General features: G+C 41.1%; 2 protein-coding genes across 2 annotated transcripts; both read left to right on the top strand.

Annotated features, from left to right (window-relative positions):
- The first annotated feature begins 4,075 nt into the window (after window positions 1–4,075).
- On the top strand, window positions 4,076–13,844 carry LOC148298424 (putative serine/threonine-protein kinase PRKY). The gene is made up of 2 exons (XM_088276884.1): window positions 4,076–4,132; window positions 13,491–13,844. The coding sequence occupies exons 1-2, from the start codon at window positions 4,076–4,078 to the stop codon at window positions 13,842–13,844; spliced, it is 411 nt and encodes a 136-aa protein (XP_088133010.1).
- A 12-nt stretch (window positions 13,845–13,856) lies between these two features.
- On the top strand, window positions 13,857–14,449 carry LOC148298423 (cGMP-dependent protein kinase-like). The gene has a single exon (XM_088276883.1). It carries the CDS (start codon window positions 13,887–13,889, stop codon window positions 14,271–14,273), a length of 387 nt encoding a protein of 128 aa, XP_088133009.1. The 5' UTR covers window positions 13,857–13,886; the 3' UTR covers window positions 14,274–14,449.
- The last annotated feature ends 3,570 nt before the right edge of the window (window positions 14,450–18,019 follow it).

Raw genomic sequence — 18,019 nt, 5'->3', positions numbered from 1 at the left:
CACACATATATTATATTGATCTGGAGTGAGAATAGTATTTATCAATGGTGCGAACAAACATCAAACTATATTATATTATAATCGATCAACAGTGCAGATGTCGGATGAAACGCAGCTATAGCGAGAGTGGTATAGCATATCTGAAACCTAATTCAGCTTCCTATATCCATAATAAATCAGGAAACTTAGTTGCTGTGAAATATCCACACCACAAGTCTATGACTCCAACAAGGTGCCCATCAAGAATGGACTCTATGATTCCGCCATGGGAATATCGCCCAATGATCGGGACACCGTCTGTGAAACCTGTGGACATTATGGCATGAAATGCTCGGGCCATCCCGGCCACATTTAACTCATCCTGCCAGTCTATAATCCCATGATCATTGACGTCCTCGTCAAGTTGCTCAGGATGAATTGCTTCCATTGCCACCGCTTCCGAATCAAAGACAAAATCAAAGAAGAATGCCAAATAGCAATGGTACTCATCAAGAACAATCTCATTAACGAAGCCAAGATGTACTTTGAAATCGATGAGCAGACCTAGAAGAGAAAGCTGATCAAACTCTAAAAGTAAAAGCCCAAAGAGAAATAGGAATCCCATATCAAGTAACTCTACAAGCAAAGAGTCGAGGAGTGCATCAAAAAGATATAGAAAATAGAACAAATTAAAGAGAAGTTTGTGGTCCTGGCAAAGAACTCCAATGAGAAGCAGTTCACTTCCACCTCCACTTCGATCGAAGAGTTTTCGAAGTTTGTCAAGTTCTTTTATTCACTTGTTCAGACCAAATGCCCATACTGCAAGAATCTTGCTAAGAATGTCAAAAAGGAAGGAGCAAACAAAATATTCATCATAACAACAGCGAAGGATGCCAAATCGCAATAGCGGAAATCTTCACGCGACTCAGGCTCCCGTGCAGAATCAGGCTCACATGGCGACCCAACCCAATAGAGCTCAACGAAAGAAAGTAAGAAAAGGTCTCAAAAATACCTTACCCAGAAATAAATATATAAGGAACTCAGGCAGGTTTGGGCGAACTAACAAAAGATAGTGGAGCTGATCTTCGGGAATTCGAAGAGCTCCAACTCTTTTGCGATGTTCTTTTTGACTTGTGTGTTTGTGCCTCCGTCGAGGTTCAGGCCGTAATCGAAAATGGGGGATGAACGGTATTTGCACGACCATACCAGCATCCTCGGAAGAATCCTGCAAATCAACGAAGATCTAAAAATGATGATCGTTTACGAGAGACTGGGAGACATTGTGGAGCGAGAAGGGGAAAAAAACAAGAAAAGCAAACTGGCAGAGCTGCGGGCCATCAAGGTCCAATAGTTCAAAAAGATAGAATGGGTGCCATCGATACTGAAGAAACTGAAGAATAAGCCTGATTTCATTAAAAAATGGTTAGAGTTGCAGGATGGTATCAACTGCTTCATGGACTCGACGAAATCGAGCAAAATGAATGACAAAGACTTCAAGGGAATTCGACAGATCCTCGAAAAGAAGTAAGGGTTGTTTCGGATGAAGATGATGGGCAAGAGAGTCAACTACGCGGCCAGGTCCGTCATATCTCCCGACCCAAGTCTGAACACAGATGAAGTCGGACTGCCTCTGTTCATGGCCAAAAAACTCACTTTCGCCGAGCCAGTCAATTAGTACAACATCGAGAAACTCAAATCCTATGTCATCAATGGCAAAAACTACCCAGGAGCTAACTTCCTGGAAGAGAACGGCAGACTGATCAAACTATAGTATCTAAACGACCAGCAGAGACTGTCCCATGCTCGTAATCTGCTGATCAACTATGAGAATAAAGTGGTTTATAGGCACCTCATTGATGGAGATAATGTAATGTTCAACAGGCAACCCACACTGCATAAGCCAGGACTGATGGCACATCGCATTAAAGTACTGCCGAAATAGTCGACTCTCAGAATGAATTACGCTAACTGCAAATCCTACAATGCAGATTTCGATGGTGATGAAATGAATTTGCACGCCCTTCAAAACTACATGGCGAAGGCATAGGCCGAACTTTGCATCAGTGATAAGATGTATAACAATCCGACGAATGGTAAGCCACTGCGAGAGATCATTCAAGATGCCATTATATCTGCAGTTTACATGACAATGAAGGACACATTCTTCAACAAGAAAGACTTCTCATAGCTGCTATACTTAGCGGTGTTCTCACTGTTCGATAAGAAACCGAAAAACACTCGTATATTCCTGGTGCAACCAAGCATCATCAAACCGAAGGAGCTATGGACAGGGAAGCAGCTGGTCACAAATGTGATCAAGATTGTTGTGTCTTTGTCTGATTTGAAGTTCAGGAATTAAAGGGGTCTCTGCATGAAGTCCAGCACCAAGATCTCGAAATCCTATATGAAAGGGTATGAAGAGGAATCAGAAGTCATCATTCAGGATAACTAACTGCTCAAGGGAATCATCGATAAGAATCAGGTCGGGAGTGGAGCATAGTTCGGCCTCATCCATTCCTTCAACGAGCTCTACGGCGAGACTACCACTGGCAAGCTCATTACATCACTCACCAAACTGTTTCTCGCATACATGCAGGTCCACGGATTTACGTGCGGCTTAGACGATCTGATTATTGATAGGAAAGTGAACAAGACCAGAAAGAAACTCATCAATGAAGCCCACGAATACACCATCAAATAAATATGCTCGGCCTTCAATTCGAAAGTGCCTGAAAACATCGACTATTACGGAAGAAGTGCATACAAAACTGACTAAAATGGGGACTACATCGACGACCAAAGCAAAAGAAAGCACTTGAAATAAAACTAGTAGATACTGCATCATGTGGAGAGTAAAGTGGTGCATGAAGAGAACGCATTGGAAGAACTAGATATGGAATATAAGTATCACTTGAAGGAAAAGTCATCGAAGATTATTGATACTTGTTTAGAGGGGTTTGTCAAGATGTTCCCGTTGAATAACTTCAGTATGATGACAGTGACTGGAGCTAAAGGCTCGAATGTTAACCACTCCCAAGTTGCTGTCATGCTGGGCCAGCAAGAGTTAGAAGGGAGAAGAGTGCCTGTCATGATATCTGGTAAGACATTGCCAAGCTACTTGGCATATGATCCCAACCCACGTGCCTCAGGCTATATCTCTGACCGCTTCCTTACAGGGCTTAGAGAGCAGGACTTCTACTTCCACTGCATGGCCGGAAGATAAGGCCTCATTGATACAGCTGTTAAGACTTCCCGAAGTGGCTATCTCCAACGATGTCTCATGAAACATCTATAAACCCTGAAAGTCGAATATGACTACACCGTGCGAGATTGCGATGGGAGTATTGTGCAGTTTTACTATGGAGAAGATTCATTAGACCCATCAAAGTAGAAATTCTTAGGCAAGTTAGAGTTCCTGAAAGACAACTTTACAACTTTAAAGAAGAAATATAAATACGATGAAACCAAGGATATGATCAAATTCGAGTAAATCAAGCAATTCAAGGCCAAAATCTCATCTCAGTAGAATAAGCAAAATTCAATGACTATTATGGAGAAGTTTCCCCCTGGTAGAAACCTGGGCTCTGTTTCATAAAAGTGCTATCAGTATGGACAGGGAGAGTCCCGGTAATTCTCATAAGTATGCGCTTTGAAGTATATGCATGATATGGTTCAGCCTGGGTAAAGTGTGGGGTGCACAGCTGCTCAGTCCATCGGGGAGCCATCCACCCAAATGACTCTCAATACTTTCCATTTGGCAGGCCACGGGGGTGTTAACCTAACATTAGGCATCCCTCGACTTCGTGAGCTACTTCTCACATCAACCGACAAGATCAAAACCCCAGTCATGATCATTCCATTCAAAGACAATCTCTATGACAGAGAGTAAGCCGAATACTACGCAAAGAAACTGTAGAAAATAAAGTTTAGTGAACTGGTTCGAGATATCGATGTGGAATAATGGAAAGAACTTTACAGCGAAACATAGAATCAGAAGCTCCTTATTCACAGCGAAAGGAAGAGATTCTATAAAATATACATCAATTATGAGCCTGAGGAGCTTATTAAAAAATAGTTTGACATCACTTATGAAAACATGAATGAGAAGATCAAAAAGACAGTGATCCCGATGATCCTCAACCACATCAACCGGGTCAAGAAGAAAAATTAGCTCAGGGTCGAAATTAAAAGGGTCGCAGTTGCTGACAAACCTGAAGAAAACGAAGATTAAAGGCATGAAAAATAGGATAAGGAAGAAAATGAAGAAATTGTGGAGGAGGATAAAAAAGATAAACAAAAAAACAATTACAAAGGACCCATTATTGAAGAAATAGAGTAAGAGATTAACGAAGAGAAGTATATTGCCAAATAATTTTAAAAGTACACTTTCACAAAGAAGGGGGCTGAAATCATTGTGAAGGTTAGCTTGAATCTGAAGAAGTTTTTAATGACAAAAGTGATTGAGAAGATCCTCAAGACAACAATTCTCAGATAGGTATCAGGAATACACTCCGCAGCTGCGATTTAATAAAAGAATAAGACCTATCGAATCCAGACAGCAGGCGTAAACTTCAGCATTTTATCTCAACTCGACTTCTTCGATAAAATCGACATAAATAAAATAGAAAGCAATGATATTCAGGCGGTCTCAAAGAAATACGGAGTAATCATATCATTTTATCATAGATCTAAGCTGCCAGAAGTGCATTGATTCGCGAAATCGTGGTCCTTTTTGGAGCTTATGGAGTGACTGTCGATTACCGACATTTGTACCTGATTGGAGATTACATAACGTACGGAGGCAACATCAAAGCAATGAACAGAAATTGGATGGCCTACAGTCCAAGTCCATTCTTAAGGATGTCCTATGAAACTTCAGTCAAGTTTATTACAGGAGCCGCCCTTCATTGCGAATCTGATAATGGAAAAAGCCCAAGCAGCAGAATCATATTAGGACAAAACCCATTATTGGGGACAGGAATGTGTGATATTCTCATGGATACAGGGCTATGATCGTAATCAATATTTATCAATGTGTAATACATCATTTATAATAACTATTTTCAAGCTTTAAGCTACACAAATGTAGGAGGATTGGGGTTGGGGTTGGGGTTGGGGTTGGGGTTGGGGTTGGGGTTGGGGTTGGGGTTGGGGTTGGGGTTGGGAGTTAGAAGTCCTATAGGTTTTAAAAAGATCTCCTTTCGTGGTAGGGAATCATTAGGAAATTGTAGTATATCGAGGTTTCGATTTTCATGATTATCCCATTGTGTTTTTTCAGTAAAACCAATCTCGCGTCCTTGAGCATGAGGAATATGCTATTCGAACTGTGCTACGATTAATGCTCTGAGATTCCCATGCACCTGGAGTTGCTCATGCATAGCTACTTTCCACAAAGTAGACAAACTATTTAGGTTTTGTTGGTTAAGCATTGCTTGCAGTTATCAGCGCAGAAAGTAGCCAATCCCGCAACCGTCTTGGGAGGCATTTTCACATGAAAAGCTAAACTTACTCTTTACTATTTGCGCATACTATTCTAATTGTCGCCCTATTTCAGGAGATCTTCGGTGTCGAGCAATCTCCCAATTTTGATTTAACCTCCAATATAATTTCTCAACTATTTCATGAGCAGCTGAAACTCTTCTTCTTTGAGACCATTTTGAATTATGGTGTATCTCTCTTTGTTGATTATTGGATGGTTTTCAAACAGTTTGGTATAGACAATCTCTGCCACAAACAATTGCACTTCTTTCATCATGTGCATTTCGCATTGATTGATTTCACTGATGAGGTGCTAATAGATCTCCTTATACTCGATTTGCTTCTACTGGGTTTGGTGGTTGATGAGAGATAGGATTAGTTAGTTGACATATGCATTGCTTCTGAAACGCTTCTTATGCTACATTTCGTAGAAGTAAGTCGAAATGAGTAAGCTTGCGCCAAGAGACTCTAACAAATGTCTGAACAATATTTCGAATATTCCTTTGAATTACATGGATTTCATTTTCATAACGTAGAGGGCATTTATTGAATTCTCGCATTTGGCGAGTGTCTTGAAATCATCGCATTTCTCAGGCAGTATTATATTGCGCGGCTCTGCGCACAAAGGACATGAATACTCGAACAAATTATTTGCCCTCATATTCTTAATATAGCACTAAATATGCACCGTATGGAAACAAGAGTTTATCATCATACGGCCTTTGTTTTATTTGCCGAAATATGCTGCGGATATTGTCTCATTGATGAACTGTGCTAAATAGACAAGTTTATTTGTTGGCTTGCTCTTCTCATGGCAAATCAGGCATTATGATTCTTACTACTGTTGCTACTCCAACTTTTAAACTTAGAGAGTTTATTTTGATTTGTTGTCTTTTATTTGCATTAACACTTTCTATCGCCGTTCCTTCATTTTTGCGTACTTTTAATTCTTTTTCTATTGTGATTTTTTGCGGAACTACTTCGACTTCGATTTCTATAATTCTATCTTTTAAAATTATTCCTGGTTTTAATGCTCAGTGTTCTCATTCGTGTATGAGGTTTTAATCTGATTGATCGAATTTTCGTTATCTGTACTTGTGATTCCCAACATTGCCATAATTTCATCCTTGATGCCGAAACCATACAAAATATTTTGTTTGTTTTTGTCAGTTTTGAGTGCTTAGAGTTATTACTTTATCTGCTTGTTTGCGCCATCTGTGAGGTTATTGACTATTCTTAATATGAGAACATAGAAATTTGCCAATTTGGTCTATTTCAGGAGTAGCCGGCCTTCTCCGGATGGCTACTCATTAGTCCTGACCATAGCTTCCCATACCTTGTTCATGAACTTCATGACTGTGTTCTCGCCAGAAAAAAAAACTTGAACTAACTATTTGCTGATGCTTTGAGTATTCCGATAAGAGATTAAATCTTCCTCCGTAAAAGCATTCTTGTGGTTGTCCAGATTTTCTAATTGGCCCCTTTCCGAGGAGTCCCTCATTTAGAACCTTAACAAATAATTGGGGTATTTGTTGTCAGATATATACAGAAACTGTTCACTCTCCTCATCGAAGCGACACAGTTCTTTCAAAATAGATGTAGAGTTTTTGAACTTAAAGAAGCCTGATTCCCACATTTTGAGCAGTATTTTCCTCTTGGCCCGTTTATTCTCGTATAGGTATGAACGGAGCCATTTCTCGCGGGATTGCTAGTCACTTGGCTCCTGCTTGTTGAAATAGATGTCTTCGAATTTCGGATAGTTTGCGATTAGAGACAGCAAATGGAAGATTCCGTCTGTCATAAAGATAATGTGTTGTTTCTGTGATGCGTTAAAATTTGACATTTTGTTCCAAAACTGATTGATATTTTATATGCCCTTATGATCCTACTTGTGACAGTCCTAATTGTGATGGTCCTAATTGTGATGGTCCTAATTGTCAATAATGATCAACTGCATGAGGATGAAGACCAAGAACTGCTCTTTCGTGTAACTGTTATGAATGATCTATTTAATGTTTGTCAAGCATGTGTTGATGAAATACTTGTACGATGCTTCACTTATGGAGATCCTTGTAAACAGCTATTTCTTCAGCTGCCTCATCTATGCGTACCTACCAGGCTGCTATGCTTGAGTTGCGGGCTCTAGCTCGATGCAGTGGTTTTCTGATTGCATACTCTTGGAGTAGCATGCTAGCAAGTAGAGCAAAGCCGTGCATTTGTTCTTTTGCTTGTCCTTCTCTTCGAGGGAACTTGAGTTATTTTTATGCTTCCGGATGCCCTGTCTCTACAAGTTGTAGGCCTCGAAGTATACTTTGATGAGTTCGCAGAGGAGTGCCTGCTCTTCGATCATGAATATGCGCTGCAGTACAGGCACTGGAAATATATGGTCTTCCATGACCTTCGTAAAGAAGTCCACGAAATCCTCACGGTTTTGTTTCACTTTATGCGCTAAGTATTTGTGAAATATTTGTTTACAAGTTGCAATCTATTGATTACTGTTGCTCTCCTTTGCAATAATAAGCTTCACGTAGCGTTCAGAAAAGCTTTCCCCGAAGAAAAACCCCTAATCGGCCAACATGCAATTAACTTCCAAATCGATGAATATTTGATAGCTGAGCACATCGAACTATTTCTCGCCGACTTCGATGAGTATCTTCCCTAACTGATACTTAAAGCTATTGTCGATGAGCATGGTCAATAAGAGATAGTCGATATTGACTTTGTTCTGAATGAGGTAGTGCAGGATTGTTGTAAGTTTGCTGTTTTGGTCGGCTATTGGCTTCAAGAGTACTTGGGTTGCGAGCCGGATGTAATGGACACTCCTGTAGCACAGTTGGGAGAGCAGGACCTTCAGGCGATCGATCATCTATTTTTCGGGGTGTGGAGTCTACTCTGACACATGAGGGTTCACACGCAGATAGAAGTAAATATAGAACAAATACTCGATATAGCTTACAAATTAGTCTCTCTCTTCGGCTGAGATATCCACAACCATTATCTGATCCGAACTGTGGTTGTTGCAAAAGGCTGCGCTTTTCATATGCTGCTTTCGACCGCAGTCGCATAGTATGAATGGAATTGCCTCAGTTCGATTTTGTGGCTATCTCAATGTGCCTCTGGTCGAGTGATGGTTGATGTGCTTTGCGGGCTACCAACACTAATCGCACTGGATGCTGCGTGTTTCCTCTCTGGTGATATTGCACTACTCGCAGAAATGGACTATATAATGATGGGAATGTACAGCTATCGCCGGGTTTGAGCACTTTTGTGCAGATGTTGCTGGGGCCTTGCTTGAGCTCGAAAGACTGCTCGTTTAGTTATTTCATAATTAGTTTGCGGAATCCTTACTTTTGTAGTGTTTGTTGCACTGAGGAAGGAGCCGAATGTAAGGGGCTGTTCGGATCTGTGAAGATATCATGTTGTTATTCGCTGAGCTTTATCTGAAATATTTATGATTGCACATGCGATAATGTATTGGTTTGCATGTTCTGTTGGGATTGTTAGAAGGTAAGTTGCTACTTATTATTGGCCTGATTCGGTTCGTATTCCAATAATTTGTTATTGCTTGAATTTGATGCCGATGCGAGTATCTGTAAATGGTCATTTTAAGGAGAACTGGCACTTTTATTGGCGCCTTAATTTAGATTAGTGTTATTATTATTGTGGCCATGAGTATTTGGTTATTAATGTTACACTTTTTCGTGACTTTACTGATTATTCCGCGTATTGTTGATAGCGATAGCCTATGAATATGAGAAGATTCCTGAACTCTTCCCTGAACCATTCGCCTATGCTTATTGCAAGTAATAGGGTTGCTCATTATTTATTGCATTTGTATTCCTCACATTGTCTTCAGCACTCACATTTATCATACAATGATCTTGATTCTCTAACTGATTCAACCACTGCTGCTAGTTCAATCCCTTATTCCTATGGAATGCAGATTGCATATAATCAATTTCCACAGCCATTTCCATCTGCAGGACTCGTAGCTATTCAATAATCCTCTCACTATGATGCAGCTTATTCTTCAGCTATTAGTTTTACTCACGCATCTTCTACTCAGCGACTTCCTTTGTTTACGGAACTGCATTCATTTTCACCAGCTAGCCTTCAATTTACTGAAATCTGTCTACTTATGTCTGTGGCTATGTCTGTGTCTGTGTCTGTGGCTGTGTCTGTGTCTATGTCTGTGTCTGTGTTGTAATTTGCTCACAGTTCTGATTGTTGATGCGGTCTGTGATTATTTTTAGGAACTGGTTCAGTATATTCTTAGTGTCAGTTACTCCGATCTTATGCAATATGACTTATAATTAGGTTTATGCTCTTTGGATATGGTCCGTATTTCCTGATGATATCGGTGTTGAGAGAATTTTTAGGAGCTATTGCACTTGGAGTTATTGTTTTTTTGTTTGATTTGATTGGAAAAGATGCAGTTTATTCAATAGTTCATCTATGGGAATGGGGATATTGATACTATTTGTGGCAACAATTTACTATTACTTCATACTTTACGCATTGCTCGTGAAGGAACTCAGGATCGGTGTCCAGTTTTGGTTCTACTCGATTCGGGTGTTTATTTCATTCAGCTGATTGAGAATGTTGTTGGAGAGTTCGAGTTGCTTGTTGAGGGATTGGTTACGTTATGTCATCTACTCTAAGCTCTGCTTGTATTGTTAGAGTTGGTTGCGCATCTGATCGGCATTTGTCATGTTCTTTTGGGGCAATGATGGAGGCAATGATGGGGGTTTGGCCCTGGACAGTCGTATGCTGCTGTCTGGTCTATTCATCTTGCTTGAGTTCTTTTAGCTCTTGGCATCATTGCTTTAGTTCCTTTACTTTTCCCTCGAAACCCGACTTTCTTAATTCTTTTCCTTGCAGGCATGGTGATAAATACTGATCATTTTGTCCATGGTCTGTAATGTAAGCTAATTGTCGTATTTCCTATATTTTAATTCACGGTTGCCGGTCTTAGTGAGATACTTCACATTGTACAGTCTCTTCAGCTATAACTAAATGGCGAGCTTGCATTGTTGCATACTGCTCGCAATCATATTGTTATTCTTCGTAGACACTATTATTCTTTAGAGCTGTCTGAATTTGCTGCGCATGCTTTCACTCAGTCGCATGTTGCCATTGTGTTCGTTAATGTGTTAGTTTATGTGGTACTGTTCGGGGCTTATTGGTAATCTAGCTTTTTGGGGATATGCTGTCAATTACTATTAGTTGTTGTTGTTGTTGTGGTTGCCTGACTTCACTGCTTAGCATCTATGATTGGTACTTCTGATATGGTTGTCCATGATATCCACTTTATTGCCATTGTTTTCATGACCACTTTTAGGTGGTACAGTTTATTTGTGATTCTATGAGTTGGGCTCTTCCGGATGCAGCCTTTATTTTTTGTAGATGATATTCTTTGTCGATGTGAATGTAATCAATGGAGTAATAGTATTGGTGGGGAGGAGTTCGGCTGACTTCAGCAGTTTGTTTGTTGATCTTTTACTCGTGTGCTCATTAGGGAGGGTGTTACTGTGATGGTCAATGTTAGCATTATTGTTATGGTCGCTGTTGTGATTACTGGCTTGACAATGATTCGTGTCAGTATTCACTTTGAACTGTGTGTTCTTTTTCATGTAGGTAGTTAGGTAGAATGCTATATTAATGGGTCAAAGCAACTAAATTATATTATGCGCTGATTTATTCCAATCCCTGAATTTATAATGCGTAGATATATAAATGTGATGAGGCTTTGTTCGCATAAATTGATATTAAACTATGGGGTTGGGGTTGGGGTTGGGGTTGGGGTTGGGGTTGGGGTTGGGGTTGGGGTTGGGGTTGGGGTTGGGGTTGGGGTTGGATATTTTCATGATTATTTCCAAAGGTGCCTTTAGGGTTGTCAATTTGAGGCCTGTCAGCAACTTAGACTATAATAACGTAGATTTATTCGATTACATAGCGTTTAGTTCAAATGATGAAATCTCATAATTCCATTATATTCTGACGCAATCACATTATCACATTATCACATTGTCACATTATCATATAATATTCTTGCATTGGGTTAGATTAGATAAGAATGTAAATATGAAAATAGCTGCGCTGTTTATGATAATCGACACAATATTTCTAACCCTACAGTCTTCGCAAAGGCATGACTTCTGTTCTGAAAAATCAGCTATTATTTATTTATCGATATATTCCGAATGCATTTGAGTTTGTTTTCACTTCCAACTAACATAAGAAGAGTGATGTTGGTCATCATGGCCATTTCCTAACATCGCAAACAATATATGCCATTTATATGGATGACTGTCAATCTATAAATCAGAAAACATCCACACAATATAATAATGCAAGCATGCTGAAATATATGAGGAAAATGTTCAATTTATATCTTTCTTCAGTTTGTATGCTTTCATTGAGTTTGATTGTCAATGATGGATGGGTGAGTTAGGGGTGCGCTCGGGAATTGGGAATTGTTTTAGGGACTGAATGAATATGGAAATTCAAAACAGTTTTAAATTTACCTTATGATTAATTCTTCTATTATAATAAAACTGGAAGAATAAATGATTGAAAGTAATGAAAGAAAGAAGACTAGGTTTCTCAGTTCTTTGGTTGATCTGAAGTTGCCTAATTAGATGGCCAAAATCCCACGCAATGAAGATGAGGTATTTTTTGATATATTTAGGGAATTCGGAAAGGTGTGAGAAATGGCAACATTTTACATTCCAACTTGGAGACTACTATCTACGAGAATTTTGCAGTTGTGGCCAAGAACAAGAGCCCAGGAGACAAGAAACTCATTCTGAAGAGTCTGAAATCCCACTTTGTGTTTGCCAACCTCACCAATGACCCAGCAATGCAGGAGTTGCTCCTTTAGAGTTTTAAATTCTGTAAAGTCAACAAGGGCGAATACCTGATGAAGCAGAATGACCAAGCTTCCTCATTTTTCATATTGCACGAAGGCGAGCTCAATGTCTAAATAAATGGAGTCACCAAAAAGAGTGTGTCATCGCAATAAGGCTTTGGGGAACTTGCACTTCTCTACTCTTCAGAAAGGTCTGCTTCGATCAAGGCTATCAAGTCGTCATTTCTGTGGTTCATCGATCGGTTCACTTTCAGGAAAGCAATTGAATCTCTCTGTCGCAAGACCTACCAAGAAACTCGAAAGATAATTGAAGAGAATTAGTTCTTTAGTAAATTTATGCTTATTCTTAGAGGAGCTGACAACCGACCAGAAAAACAGAATTTCATAAGTGGGAATCACACAAATTTTCCCCAAGGGAACAATCATCGCGAAGAAGGGAGAATTGGCTAGTTCGATGTACTTGGTGAAAAGCGGTAGGCTTTCCAGAAAAGACCCCAAAAGGGTTGCTGAGTTGGAAAGCGATAACATCATGGCAGGAGAATTGTTCGGGTAGTACACCTTCCTGACAAAGCAATGTTCATGGCAGTAGACAATCGTAGTCACATCAGACTCCGAAGTAATCGCCTTAGGAGTCCAAACAGTGGAACAGTGCCTCGGGAAGAGCTTCCCCTTGATCGTCATCCGAAACAGAGCAAGGTAGCTCCTCCTCAAGAACAATCAATTCATGAATTTGTCCTCTTATTACCTCGATCTGATCCTCAGCACATTCAAAGTAAAAAACATAAACCAAAACGACAAGATCTCAAGTGCGAAATCTATCTTCTTCGTACTCGAAGGAAACTACAATCGGACAATCAATAACGGCCCAACAGAGGAAATCGCATTCAAGTCAATCGACAATAGAAGAGTGTACGGGTCGATGAAGGATAACTCATAAATGGTGGAGATTGAGTTTATCGACAAAACAGGGAAGATTGCTATCACGACTCAAGAAGAAATACTGAGGGTGTTCAATATGAGCTATGAGGATGCCTAAATTAAAAGTGCGACTATATAGAAACTGGCGGAGCAGCATCTTGATTAGATTGCCAAATTGCGTAGTCAATGCGAGAAATATGCGTTAAAAGACTATTTAGTTGTGAGCACACTGGGGTCTGGACAGTTCGGGACTGTTTATTTGGTGACGGATCTCTACAAGGAAAAGCGATATGCTTTGAAATGCATATCGAAGGCTGAGACTGTTGTCAATAAGCTCGAGAAGTATGTCATCGGCGAGAGAATAATCTTGAAGGAGCTCAGTGAATCGCCATTCTGCGTCAACTACATCAGATCATACAAAGATAGTAATTTCGTATACTTCCTGATGGAGTATATTGAAGGCCTTGAGCTTTTTGATGTGATTCGATTGATTGGGCTGCTTACGGTAGAGCAAACCCGATTCTATGCTGCGAGCATGTTGCAGATGCTGGAGACCATCCACTCCAAGAGCATTATCTACCGGGACCTGAAACCATAGAATATCATGGTCGATCGGACTGGCTACCTAAAACTGATCGACATGGGAACTTGCAAGCAACTGAGCACACTTGACAAAGGAGGGGCGATGCGCACATTCACGACAATTGGCACTCCGAACTATATGGCCCCCGAAATAATATCGGGCAAGGGCTACTCGCAATCCGCCGATTTGTGGTCCCTGGGGATCGTTGCCTTTGAACTCATGGCGGGTTTCGTGCCATTCGGGGAAGAAAGCGATGACCCACACTTCATCTATAAAGAGATTTTGTCAAAACCCCTGACCTTCCCGGCCTACATGAAAGATCCATCATTGAACTCACTGATTCAGCAGCTGCTCAACAAAAATGCGGAATCGAGGTTAGGTGGCTCGTACTCCACCTTAAAGTCGCATTTGTTCTTCAAAGATTTCCAATGGGTATATTTATAGTAATAATTAGGACGCTATGCTTTCGAAGAAGATGAAGCCTGCATTCGTGATCCCTGACAAGAAGACCCCCAAAATTGATATTTCTCTAAGCCGAAGGCTTTCAGAAGTGGTGCCTTAGGTGCCTGTCACTAAGACGAAGAAGCTTGCTGTCTCTCAAGATCCGAAATGGGATTAAATATTCTGATTGCATTATTATATCAACCATCTATCATTCTCATATTCTCCATCATTGGCTATTTATGACTATATTACGACTACCACTAGGGGTTGGGGTTGGGGTTGGGGTTGGGGTTGGGGTTGGGGTTGGGGTTGGGATAATAACAATGGTAGTTATGAGAATGGGATCAGCTGACTGAGAATCCTTTGCCCTATTAAATTGCCTTGATGAGCAACTTCTCCATTTTTTTGGAGGACGAGAATTAAGAGAGATCAATCACACTAAAGCAAGTATGCGCGACAGGCAAGTAGTCTTTGCAGCCGATCATCTTGTTGAATCCGATGGGGTTTTCCTTGAATCCCCCATATGGCACAGTGTACGCGCCGGTCAAAAAGAACAAGAATTTCTCAATCAGACTCACTCCCTCCTTGCTTTTTCTCTATGATTCACTTGATGCTTCCCAGTTCTGCATTATCTCCCAGAACCACGACAGCTCTTGGCTCTCCTTGTTATAGTTCTCAACGCGCGCGTACTTCCTCATTTCGTCAACTAAACATAAACTAATAGTTACCATTGATCTTCGATGTCCCCGATAGATAGAGGTTGATCTCCTTGTGCTTGAGCAGCCTGAGCGTAGAATATGGGATAATCTGCTCCAATCCGTTCATGAACATCTTCGCCTGCTCGCGGATGTCGTCGGTCATGATGTGGTTGGCCATGAGCTTGATGTAGCTCCTTTTGTTTTGCTCAGTGACTGCAATATTCTCCCCGTTCTCGATGAGCGGCTGTAGTTTGGTGGGGGTTCTTTCGTTTGGAGGGTGGCGCATTGAGAGCATAGTCTTTTAATGGACGAAAGTGAGGCCTAGTTACTCGCCATCATCGCTTAGCTTCTCATTGAGAATCCACATGAGACTCTTGCACATGTGATGATCGATATCCTCTAGATCTTCCAAGTAGAGGTTTTCCCCGAGCAAGTGCTTCATGAAGGACTTGGCGAAGTTCACTCCCACCACCCAGTTATTTCGGATGCATTTGCCTACCACCATGCCCACTTTCTCGTAATACCACAAGGAATTCGGGACCAAGTGATGGTCCTTCGCCGGTTGGATCATCCTTTTGTTCGCAGTCACTTCGAAGAGCCCGAACTCAGGTGACAGCAGCTTACTCAGCAGCAGAGTCAGCCACTCTCTGGTTACTCCCCCGTAATCCAGGCCGATCTCATCTGCAAACTTAATGTTTAAGTAATCACATTGCGCGAAGCAGGAGTCAATTTGCCAGAGGGAATCCTCCAAAATGTGTGATCTCCGACATTCAATGGCTTTGACCCGAATTGCAGAATCATGGCCATTGATAATCTCAGGGGTTATGGGTTTTGGTTTGGGGAAGAAGAGTGTCAGCTTGTTGGCTGAGGTGGTGTGCTTGGCATGAATCTGCTTAAGTTTTTCGGATGTGGCCTCTTCATCGTGCATATAGTTGTATAAGAATGAGCAGTATTGGCCTGCATTTGTGAGCAGATGTTCGATATGAGTGAGTTTGACTGCGGGGTTGAAGTTTGGCATGATGGAAAGTTTGTGTGATTTCCTGTTGCGGATGTCAGTGATGATGGTGCTGCTATTGGCATTGCTTGAACTTCGCCTCCTGGGGTTCTTGTTGAGGTTGTTCAGTGATTGGATGCTCTGCATAGTGCTCAGCTTGGCCATCGAGTGATAGTTCATCTCCTCATTGCCCGTGGCGACGAGCAAGTTGGCAGTGAGGAGTATCTTATACAATCTGGTGCATGCACTGTAGATGACGCTCACTTCCTATTACTATTCCTATGGCTACTGCTTGAATGGACGCTGCTTCGTAAAATACTTAATGAATGAGCCCATAAACTGTTCACACTTTATCAGCACGTTCATGACGAGCGCGCTGCTCTCCTCGATGACTGGCAGTATTTCTTACTTGTAGAGGGCTTCTATACTCTGGCTCTTCCAGATTTAAAACTCAACCTGCCTCTCCTTTATGAGCAATGCCCTGCTCTTCATCTGGATGGTGTCGGCTGTGGCTGTCGAATGCGCGTGTTCGGATTCGAGCTGCCGCAACTGCTTCGTGTAGGTGTAGATGTCATCGCAGCAGAGATAGTTGAATTTAAGTCGTTTGATTTCAGGTATGAGGGCCAGGCTTGTGTACTCAAGGAGATGCTGGATGAATTTGAGAGTGTTTTATGTGTCATGCTTAGTATTGCCATGCTTCGTATTGCTACTAATGTTAATGCTGTCACTGCTGTTCGTATTGGATCGCTTGTTGGCTCGATACTGCCAATACTGTTACTATTTACGGCGTACCTATTGTGTGGTGGCATCGAAGGGTTGTTACGATTATGACTATGATTCGGATTATTGGGAGGAATCCTATTAAATGCAGACATCATTAGTATGCGCATGAGTGTCATTGCCCGCAGTTTTATTTCGCTTCTTATTCAGTTTACTGTAGGCTTTAGTAAACTGCCGAAATGTGTGTTGTTCCCCCTACAGAATTGTTGATAGCTCGACTGCAATATAATCAATCATATGCTGATAGAATGAAGCGAACATGCCGGCATCTGTATACATCAGCACATTCAAATACCGAGCCACACTGTTATTGGTACTGCTATTGTTGCTACTGTTACTACTGTTACTACTGTTCATGCGATAGTTTTGATGGAGAGTGGCGAAAATGGATTCGATGACAGTAGTGCTGTTTATGGCGATTGTTTGATAGAGCTCATAGTATGGATGCATGCTCTTTATGCTGTTTATGTAATATATGCTATCATCATCATTGATATCGACTGTGATGGGTTTATGCTTAGTGTGGTACTCTGATGTCTTATGAATGTACTGCCATAATATGTCGATGAGGGTTTATTGCTATGATTCGGCAGTTGCATGACCAAGATGCTGTGCAGTTGCAGGACCCAAATTTTGTGCAGTTGCATAACCCAGATACTGTGCGAGTCGATGAAGTACTATTGCCAATATGCTCTCATACTTGTGATACTGCAATTCCTCTCGATTGTCAACAACGATAATGCGCTAGTTTGCAGGATCCCACTTCGCGAAGAATAAAAGTGGCAAGCCAATTCTGCTCTTGATTAGCTTCTTCACTACTGTGTTCAACAAATAGCTGATGTATCCGTATTATTGCTCTTGTTCTCGAGGCTGATACTAATGCCTGCCACATGCAACAGCCTTCACAATGTAGGTGACGAGATTGAGTAAGTTATCAGGTTTGAGCAGATGATACTCGACCACCACACTCATCATCCTGGACTACTCCTATTTGTTCCTTTTCTCCTATGGCTGATGATCAGTGCCTTGATGTGCCAATTTAGGGCTGCTGAGTCTGAAGCAATGGGTTAGTAGTGTATGAATAGTGCCGCTATCTAATTCTGGGATGAGATTATAGATATCAGGACTGGATTATGAATTGAGTTGCGAATTGTATATTTTGTTGCAGAGCTCGATTTCGTTTATTTGTAGGCATTGTGGCAACTTGGGGCTTGTTTGCTGTTCGGGTTGGTGGTTGTTTTGTTCATGATTGCGGATTGCTCGTCTTTTTAGTT

This window comes from Brachycentrus maculatus, unplaced genomic scaffold (assembly GCF_059751285.1).
Source record: "Brachycentrus maculatus isolate JH-2025_06_01 unplaced genomic scaffold, ASM5975128v1 h1tg002064l, whole genome shotgun sequence".
In the NCBI taxonomy this organism is placed as follows: Eukaryota; Metazoa; Arthropoda; class Insecta; order Trichoptera; family Brachycentridae; genus Brachycentrus; species Brachycentrus maculatus.
This window is presented reverse-complemented; position numbering and strand designations above follow the sequence as displayed.

Coding starts and splice junctions, on each gene's coding strand:
- LOC148298424 (XM_088276884.1), top strand. CDS start 4,076: ATGAATGAGAAGATCAAAAAGACAGTGATCCCGATGATCCTCAACCAC. Junction 4,133..13,490: donor TCCTCAACCACATCAACCGG/GTCAAGAAGAAA, acceptor GGGTCTGGACAG/TTCGGGACTGTTTATTTGGT.
- LOC148298423 (XM_088276883.1), top strand. CDS start 13,887: ATGGGAACTTGCAAGCAACTGAGCACACTTGACAAAGGAGGGGCGATG.